This window comes from Hemicordylus capensis, chromosome 4, assembly GCF_027244095.1.
Source record: "Hemicordylus capensis ecotype Gifberg chromosome 4, rHemCap1.1.pri, whole genome shotgun sequence".
NCBI lineage: Eukaryota > Metazoa > Chordata > Lepidosauria > Squamata > Cordylidae > Hemicordylus > Hemicordylus capensis.
Genome location: NC_069660.1, coordinates 113,225,175 through 113,235,743, shown reverse-complemented (window position 1 = coordinate 113,235,743; position 10,569 = coordinate 113,225,175). Strand labels below are relative to the sequence as shown.

Sequence of the window (10,569 nt, the reverse complement as noted above, 5' to 3'; positions counted from 1 at the left end):
ATCCTCTTTGGGTCTTCTTTTTTGATGATACTGCAATAGACCTCAAATAGGTTATTTTGCAAGCATAAAGTGAGTAAGGTGTCACGCTTATATGTTCAAATCACACTGCTATCAACAATGTTTATTATATTTATGGTGCCTTTAGCAGAATGGCAATCATTTCTCAGCATTTGAGGTTCCCACTTACCACTCTAAGAATTATTACTCTAGAGGCATCAGGTAACAAGTTTAATGGGGCACTGCATGTTACATTCAATCTGTATCAATACACAGAAATAAGAAAACAAATATACATACTTGGGGGGGGGGGGAATTCAGCCAGAATGCAAAATATACATACTAACATTTATTCACATGACAAAGTAGGGGGAAAGCTCTTTTCACTGCTCAAGCAATTCCACAACTGTGTGGCTGAACATCAATCTGCAGTCACTGAAGCAAATTCTCACCCAGATAGAACGAGAAACTGAAGCAAGTTATAAGATACACTGATGTCATGTTCTGTACAATAGAGACCAATTTTAGCATGGACTTTCCAAGTCATTACAGTGTGCTGTACAGGATGACAGCATTGATTTGGCATGAGAACACTCACCCATCATAAATTTAGCACTGCATATCTCAGGGCCAGATTTATGCCATTTGCACATTGTTGGTGCCAAAAAACTTTGATAATAGTAGTAGTGATAAGAGTAATAGTAGGAGCAGTGGCAAAAGTGTCACTATTTCACATACTGATTTCATTGTCATGAAAGAAAGATTCAGAGTCAGGCTTGTGACTAGTTGAGAACATTCACAACTTTCTACTGCTTTACATTTTGTTGTAAGCAAACTGTGGGACAGAATTGACATATCAGTTACCACTTCTTTTCAAACAAATTCAGCAAGCATATGCAGGGCATGAAAAAATCCTAGGCACTTAAGTTGCCTGAGATCCTATAAATGTTATGGGATTGTATGCAGTACTGTAAAGGCTAGTACCTAAAATTTAAGGCTGGTGAAAATATTAAGATGACATATTAACACAAACTTATTACAAGAAAAAATCTTTCCCAGCTCTGTTCTATGACATACATTTACCATTGAATAGAAACAATGTTCTCTTCTTCCTAGCCAGTTCCTGTTCCTCCCTTTTGCTGAAACATGGAAGGATCAATAGAATCCAAAACTTCATTTTGCCTATACATTTTTCAAAAATGCCATATGAAACATCACAGTTACTGTCTCAGGCAGTCACTCTGTAGTATAGTAAACCTGTTTTACTATATTACCATTATTACCATTTATTGGGCAGGCTCACATGACTACCATCTGGTCTGGAAGTGGGGGAAATGCCGGTAAGATGTCAAGAAGTGAGCGTATGCAATCCTGGCAGACATGCTGTCTGAACCCGCCCAAGTCCAGTTCCTGCACTGCATTACTGAGATTCTACCAACTTTTTCTGTCAACTTCAAATCTTGGTGACAGAAGTCGGAAGAATATTGAGAGAAGTGGGTCAAGAACCAGGTTCAGATGTCACACCCACCTGGAGCATGCATGCTCACCACCCAACGTTTTTACTGACATTTTCTCCACCTCCAGCCCACACAGGAGCAATGTCAACCTATCCATTGTTTTAAAACATATTTTCTATTGCTTGCTATATCCTAGGTGATTCTGATCTAGTGCTTTGCCTTTTAAGTTGATGGTAATTAGTTGAAGCCTCAAAAAAACAAAAAATGAAAAGTTACATAATGAAATTTAAACTGTCAAAATTAATGTTGGCACATGATACTTCACAATGACTAGCATTATTTACATTATGCATAATGTGAACTTACTTTTAAAGCTTCACAATACTTAACAAATTATTTCATCATTGTCTTATTATAAGTAAAACAATCAGATAATAAAATGATTTTCAATGTACTGTAACATCCAATTAACGATGAGCAACACTTTCCAAGTCACAACAATTAATTGTACTGAACATTGAACTGACGTCCATATTTCCAACGATCTCTTTCGTGTGCATATAAATTTTAAAAAAAGTTTTAAAAATGGAATGCTGAGAAGTCTAACTTGGAAAGGGCTCAACTTCTTCAGCCTGAAATAGAGCTTCCACAATTTTGAAAGCTCACAGTTTTCAGGTTTAGGTGCTATATTTGCAAGAGAAAGTGGAAAAAAAGTTATACCTGAAAAATAAGGTGCACTTTCAAATTAATACATATTAAATACATTCACTGTCATTACCATTAACCTTTTAACAATATGATATTTCAGCATTTGCTTCTTTACTCTAATGGTACTAGAGTACTGCTGATGGTTATCAGATTTCTCCCTTCATTAGTCAAACAGATTCACTTGCTACATTCTAACACATGTACTAACTCAGATATTTTCTTCAGGAGTTTACATTTTTTTTACTTCAGTACCCGTAAACATCAGATGTATATGAGCACACTGTGGCCTATCTAGCCAAAGTTAAATAATTCTAACTCATATGTATTTCAAGGAAAGCATTAAGCATTTGCTTGTCCAACTGAAATAAAATATGATTTCAAAGTGCCTAATGTGTCTGGACTGTGCCAATAAAAAAAAAACACTTGAGGACATTTATTTAATTCAAAAGTGTTTTTGGAGTTCCTAATATCATCCTATATGTTTACCATTCTGTTCCTTTTAAAAAAAACCACAACTTTTAGGCTTTTTTGTTCTGTTTTGTTTAGGCTTTGTAATTTCTTAACAGATAGTTGAAATATTCTGCTATGTAGAGTCCTGCAAGATTTGGCACCAGGTTTTGAACACAAATAGTATTTTTCAAGTTTATATTTGAAATATCTTGAAATAGCAACTCCAGACTAATAAACATCAAGAAATTAAACCAGACCACCTATTCTGAAGATGAAAATACCAGGCCACTCACACTATTACATTTTGAGGTGATTAGGGACCATTACCTCATCATTTCATCATTCTCACATTCACTTTATTGCACTGTTAAATTAAGTGGCTTATTTGTTTGCTTGGAACTAACTGGTGAATCCGAAACTGCTGCAACTTTTAAAGAATTCTTAATGGAACTCAGTTCCCATGTATGCAAGTTAATGAAGTGCACACCACAAAATCTCCTAGCAATCTTGTAGAGTTTCTTAAGAACAGCTTTTCTTAGAAGAATGTATACCCATGGATCTAATATTTGATTCCACGTTGCCATTCGCAGAGCAAAAAGTATTGTTTCACAGGATTCTTGGGAATGATCTTCATTTATTCCAATATTGGCCATGGTTACCTAAAAAATGAAAGATGTTTTATTACATATCAGAATACATCATCAATCAGATAGTATGACTGTTTAATCACTGAAACAATCATGACATTGTTTAATACTTTTGAAAATTATTCTTATCATGTCTTCATCTTATATAGCTTTCAACATTTGCATCAACAGGATGATCTCAATGGGCAATGGGGCTCATACTGAAGAAGACGTTCTCTTAAATATCTTGGGCCTTTTAGAGCTTTATAGGTTATAACCAGCACCTTGTATTTTGCCTGGAAACTTATCGGCTGCCACATTCTGCACTACCTGCAGTTTATGGACTATTTACAAAGGCAGCCCCACATAGAGTGCATTGCAATAGTCAAGTCTTGAGGTTATCAGCATATATACCACTGTTTTGAGGTTATTCATCTCAAGAAATGAATGTAGCTGGTGTATCAGTCAAAACTGATAAAATGCACTTCTAGCCAATAACCCAACCTGGGACACCAGGAGGAGGTTAGGATACAGAATCACTACCAGACTGCATATCTGTTCCTTCTGGACAAGAGTGACTCCATCCAGAACGAGCAAGTTAAGATTGTCTCCTGAGTTCTGACCCCACACAATAACGACCTCCATCTTCTCTGGATTTAGCCTCAGTTTCTTATCTCTCATCCAGCCCATCACCAGACAGGCATTTGGAGAGGTTATGCCTTCACCTGATGATGTTGATATGTAGAAATAGATTTGGGTGTCATCAGCATACTGATAACACCCTGCACCAAATCTCCTGATGATCTCTCCCAGTGGTTTCAGGTAGATGTTAAACAACATCGGAGACAATACAGAGCCCTGAGGGACACCGGTTTTGAAGAGCAGCAGTCTCCAAGGGAGACCATTAGAATCTGCCCAAGAGGTAGGAGTGGAACCAATGAAAAGCAGTGCCTCCCACCCCCCAACCCCCTCAGATGCTCCAGAAAGATACCATAGATGATAGTATCGAAAGCTGCTGAGAGATCCAAAAGGACCAACAGAGTCACACTCCCTCTGTCAGTTCCTAATTGGAGATCATCCATCAGACTGACCAAGGCAGTTTCCATCCCATAGCCTGCCCGAAAGCTAGTTTGAAATGGGTCTAGATAATCAGTTTCTTCCAAGACAGCCTGGAGCTAGAAGGCCACTACCTCCTCAACCTTACCAGCCATGGAAGGCCTGAGACAGTGTTACCAAGATAGCCTGTTTGGGGGCTCCCAGTAGCATCCTTACACCTGATTTGGAGCTACAGGCTTATAGATTCCATTTCGCCTCTCCAAACTCACAATGAAAGGGATTGTGGGCTCACCATTTGCTTACATGAAGCTAACTCACAAGGGTATGTCACTTGGCTGGAAGCATGGGAAAAGATAACTCCAGGTCAAAGTGTGACTCGTGACTGTAAGAGGACTATTCCTCTGCTCTCCTCTCTGATTTCAGTGCAGGTGAGGAAGCTAAAGTAAACACGAGTTAATTAAGTGCAATTCTTCTAAAGAAATAGCCAAATGCTCCCCTCTTTGTTAGCACCTCAGATAGCTTTAGACTATCCACCAGGCCTTCTACAAAAACCCCTCTGCTAGACAGTATAAGCCATGTCAGACAAGGGTCAAGAGAACAGGTGGTAGGCTGCACCATTCCAAGCAGCTTGTCCACATCCTCAGGAATCACAAACTGATATTGATCCAACATAATCACATAAAATGAGTTGCTGGACACTTCCGCATCAGACACTGCAGTAATTGTGGGGTCTAAGTCAGCCCGAATACAAGAGATTTTGCCAACAACAAAAAAACCTCATTAAAAACAACACAGCGGGTAATTGATGGTTCCAAATTCTGATTCAAGGAAGGAGGGGCATCTCACAACCCTGAACAACTCCACTGGACTTGAGCTTACGGATGTAATACTGGCAGCAAAGAATTGCTTCTTTGCTGCACATATTGCCTGAACATAGATCTTCAAATGACCTCTATGTTATAATCTGTCAGATTTGAGTAGTCTTTCTCCACTTGCGCTCCAGTCATCTACTTTGCCACTTCAGCTTCCATAGTTCTGTATACCACTTTTGTTATTTTGGACAATTTTAAAGTGGCTTGGAAAGGATGCTTAGGAGCAATTATGTCTACTGTCCTGATGAGTTTGCTGTTCCAATTTTCCACCAGGGCATCAACAGAACCACCAGCAGAGCCAATACTAAATCTTTCCAAGTCTTCTTGGAATTCTAGTCGATCCAATAAACTTCTTGGGTGGTTATTCTAATCCTAAGAGGCCCCTTACCCCTGCAGAGGTTAGGCATGGTTGTGAGTCCAACCTTAACCAGATGGTGGTCCATCCATGACAATGGATAAATCACTTGAGTCCCCACCCACAGAACACCACACTGATCAGAGTGAAAGATCAGATCAAGTGTGTGACCAGCAATGTGTGTTGGTCCAAGACCACCTGGGATAGGCCCATAGTTGTCATGGCTGCTATGAACCCCTGAGCTGCCCAGACAAATTGGTCCCAAAGTGAACTCTGAAGTCTCCCACCACCACAAGCCTGGAAGACTCCAACACCAAGCCTAAGACCAAGTCCATCAGCTCAGTTAGGGACTCTGTTGGGTAGCAGGGTGATCGGTACACCTACAGAAGCGCCAGTCTATCCCTGGTCTCCAAACTTAAGTACACACATCTGATAAGGTCAGACACTTAGGAACATAGTAACATAGGAAGCTGCCATATACTGAGTCAGACCATTGGTCTATCTAGCTCAAAATTGTCTACACAGACTGGCAGTGGCTTCTCCAAGGTTGCAGGTGGGAATCCCTCTCAGCCCTATCTTGGAGATGCCAGGGAGGGAACTTGGAACCTATATGTTCTTCCCAGAGCTCAACAGGGATCCTGATAGGGGAGATATGATTCTTGTAGACCACAGCTACTCTGCTTCTCTGCCCATGTCCCCTCACCTGATCCTCAGATATCACAATGTGGGATATCTGGAGGCCATGACACATTTTCCTGGCCTCCAAAACACCACGCGGCTCATGTGAGCACTGGTCAAGTGGGAGTCTCACAGCTATGAACTCCGCTGGATCATCTGGGGGAAAGGTAGGTCTTATCCCCCACCCACGCTCTTGCCTGCCTTTCCCCTGCCCACCCTCCCCAACCCAGCTGACAGTCATGTTAATGACCTTCCACCAGACTACTGGTGCTATGGTGACAAGGACAATTTGCATTGATTTCCGATTCCCTTTCAAGCTGACTGTGACTCCTAGAAATACATCCTTGAGTGTCACACAGCCTTCAGGGAAATATTTTTGGGAGTCACAGTGGACTTCAGGGGAAGGGGAGATGGATGAATATTGCCCCTTCCCCTAGGGCCGGTGCAGCACGAACAGCACCAGAACTTCAATAACACCAACATAATATAGGAATTGCTCAATATCCCATTCTATATCTCATCCTCTAAATACATGAGAATCTTTTATATCTTAAGGTGGTTCTAGCGGAAGCTTTAGAAATTTGTGATTGGAGATGTCACATGAAGTATCAGAATGGCTTCTTAAAAACCAATAAAATGTGTTAGTAAAAATGCAGCAAAAGAGCAAGTCTGTCATTTGCAATGTCTATAATTAGCTTAGGGTTTGACTGCTTAATTGTTAACATTGCATTTGAGAGAATAAGAAAATCTTTAGTCTCAGGCAGGAGGAACTGATTAACACCAAGGGAAAACAACTGGCAAGATTGTATATCAGCTTCATTAAGAGGCTAATGCAGTGAGTCAGTAGTGTTTGATGTGATGCTCTCCAAATTTGATGTTACTGCCAAATTTGCAAGAACACAAACTTGAGAGTTCCAAAACAAAGGCAAGGCAAATTATAAATCTAGTCCCTCTGTGTGCGCGCGTGTGTGTGCATGTGCATTTGCATTTCTATGGTCTCTATCCTATTTAGTAGTACTATATGCAGATCAGAATGAATGGGACCTTTGTTGAGAGAAAGTGTTATTCCATACTTAGAGTAGCTTAGAATATATACATCATATCCTCGACAGATATTTTTTCTGTTTGCATATTAGCTCATGCCATTCTTCAGTATGCACATCCTCATATGTCAGTTCATATTTTCTGGCAATAACAACCCACTGGAGAAAAGATGGCAGATTTGTCCACAATATATTGTTTGCACCAGATAATAGGTTATTAAAACAGGATGAATATGTCAATTCATGGCATGCACAAACCCATTAAGAAAAATTAGTTACCTATCTCCTCTGTTACTTGCCATTCCTGTCAGTGATCAGCACTAGCTGAATCTTTTCTCATGCTCATTCAACAGTTAAAGCTGTACTCATTGCATAAACATAAACTTCAATTTACCTACACTACTGCTAAAAATAAAACTTCTCCAGGACTATCCTGTTAACAAGGTCATTCCCAATCATTCCCTCAACATGATCCATATTTTGTCTAAAGATAATATAAATAAATAACTCAACAAAGAGCAGCATTTCAAGTGACTACCTGACATCCAGACTAATCCGCTTCATTAAGAAAGCTAACACTGCACTAGTCCCTTCCCTTCCCTTTGCTCTTGAATCTACTGTGCCTACAGAAAATATGACCCTGAGGGCTTCTAGGACATATTTCTTGGAGTCACAGTGAGCTTCAGGGGAAAGGCAAGATCTATGAAAATCACTCCTCACCTTGTACTGCACGTGCAAACTGGATCAGGCTCTAAGCCTAGCTTGGGTCCTGTTTCACACAGTGGCCCACCAAATGCCTCCAAGAAACCCACAGGCAAGGGTTGAGGGCACTCTGTCTCTCTTGCTGTTGCTTCCTTGCAACTGGTATTTGATGGCACCAGTCTACTAGACACCAGACTAGTAGCCATTGATAGAACTGTTCTCTATGAATTTGTCTAAGCCCCTTTTAAAGCCTTCTAAGCTAGTAGCCATCACCATATCCCGTGGCCAAAAATTCCATTGATTAATTATGCACTGTGTAAAAAAAAGTAGTGGAGCTAGGACCCTGGCAGCATCAGCTCTCAGCTGCAATGTCTCATAGTGACCACTGGTGTGGGGGGGGGGGTAGCGCCATGGGTAAAAGTGCTAGACTCCTCCCACTGTTCACTCTAATAGGGATTCCCAGATGTTGTTCGCTACAAGTCCCAGCAACTCCAACTGCAGTGGCCTTTGGCTGGGGATTATGGGAGTTGTAGTCAGCAGCTTCTGTGAATCTCTGTTAGAGGGAACACTGCTCCTCCCCTCTTTGTTCTTCCAGTGTTAGTCTCCATTTTGTCTCTCCAGAGATGACTGTTTGTTTTGGTTTCTCTCTTCAGCCATGAGCTACAGCTGAAATTAAGCTGCAGGCTTTTTCACATTTGTTTGTAACCTTTTCTTTTAAAAAATGTGTAGTTCTTCAAAACTAAAGAACTGTATCAAGACCTCTTGCTTTGCTGCTTTTTCACCAAACTGGTTTTGCGCTTCTATTTGGGGACTGAACTGTCATTCTTCCCCTACAAAAAGTACTTATTTTTGTCGGTCCTTCTGACTAAAAATTTCCTGGCCTTCATTTTCATGGATGTCCCCTGGTTTTAGTGTTGTGAGAGAGGGAGAAGAGTTGTAATTGTAGCTCTTAATTCTTGCAGAGTACTCACACACAAAAATAACTGTATTTTTCCGAATGGCTATCTAAAATTGCTTAGTAAAATGAAGTTGTAATTGTAATTGTTTCATTAAGCAGCCATAATTGAACATTTCTACCCCCTGAGGAGAGATATCATAAAACATCCAAAAAGCAATATGCTCACTTCGTTTTAATACAAACCAGTGGAAGGAAGTTCTTGCTAATGAAAGTTTACATTTTTCATTTATGGGCTTTATATACTTCTTTTAACTTTAATTTCAACCTGCTCCATAGTGAGAGCTCAAAGTGGTCCAATGGACTCTAAAATACATAGGAGAAACATAGAGTTGCAGCTCAATCCTTTGTCTTTTTACTTGGAAATGTCTCATTGTATAGGCCAAGGCCATAATTCTATGCATACTTTCCTGGGAGCTAGCTCCATTGAGCATAGTGGCTGACATCCTGACTAAATTTCCTTGAGGAAGTCCCATTGACATTAAAAGCACAAGTTAGGTAAGCCTAACTTGTGCTTTTAATTTCAGTGGGACTTCCTCAAGGAAATTTAGTCAGGATGTCAGCCAGTGAGACTTACTTCTGATTAAATATGCATAAGTGTATATTTAGTAAGAATAAATATATTGATTTATTCTGTATATATCTGTATATTCTGTATATAAACTCACTGTTGCAAAGTAAAGTCAATCAACACATTAAGACTGAGTGACATTCAGGCTAACATTCCATATATGCAATGGGGGAGGAGCAATTTTTGCCAGTCAGCCCATTGTGCCACCAGCAAATATGTTTCTGAGGGTTACGAGACCCTCAGAATTTGGGAGCCACAGGCTTTTGTGGGGGTTCATGTCATTGGGGGAGGTCATGCTGGTTGCTCCCAACAATTTCGCTGTTGGGTTGGGTCAGATTGGATCTGAGGATTTTGAGCCTGTACAAGCCTAACATGCTCTGTTTCCAGAATTCTGAAATGTTCTATTATTATTCATCAGAGTTCTTTTACTGTCCACAGACAGGTACAATCTCCTCAGAAGATATTGTAATGTTTTACTAATAAGGTCTTTTTATTAAAAGGATGGGAAAGAGACTATACGTTTTATCAATAGTTTTATAGTCCCTGAACACTGCTGGCACCACTATCCCTATTGGTTGCTATAGAAGTGTCACAATATGTTAAAGGAAGATAAATGCTATTGCCGCAGCAGAAGCAATTACATCTTTAAAAAAATGTCTTGCTCTGTTTTTCCCCGTGACATCACGGGCTTGTGACACTGTATTCAAACTGCGCTGGCACACTGGAGCACTTTGTAGTTCTAAGAGGACACTTAGCCAGCTGGTCAGGCTCAGCGGCCATTCCCACTCCACCCACCACAGGCGGGGAGGAGGCCTGCCGGTCACACACACGAGCAACTGGCATATCAGGGGTGCAGGCTCGTGGAAGTGGGGGAGGTTTCACAGGGGTAGGAGAGCTCATAACAGTGGCAGGAGGGCGGGCAGCCTTGGGGGGGGGCCTCCGTGCCTTAGAGGCCAAGGGTTGGGGCCCCAAGGTCCGGGGGTTAGAGCACCTCTGAGTGCAGTAGGTTCTCTTTAACATCACACAATTACACATTTTCCATACCTGATGCGAGGCTAGTCCACACGCCACACCACATGTGTTATAGTGGAATTGGTCT

General features: G+C 40.8%; 1 protein-coding gene across 2 annotated transcripts in view; it reads right to left on the bottom strand.

Moving 5' to 3' along the window:
• Positions 1-214: 214 nt before the first annotated feature.
• Positions 215-10,569, bottom strand: part of PTGFR (prostaglandin F receptor) — a 38,434-nt gene continuing 28,079 nt past the window's right edge. For both annotated transcript variants that reach the window (XM_053242577.1, XM_053242578.1), the window contains one exon: positions 215-3,271. In XM_053242577.1, the coding sequence (XP_053098552.1) occupies positions 2,969-3,271 (303 nt within the window). In that variant the 3' untranslated portion in view covers positions 215-2,968. The remainder of the gene's footprint in view (positions 3,272-10,569) is intronic.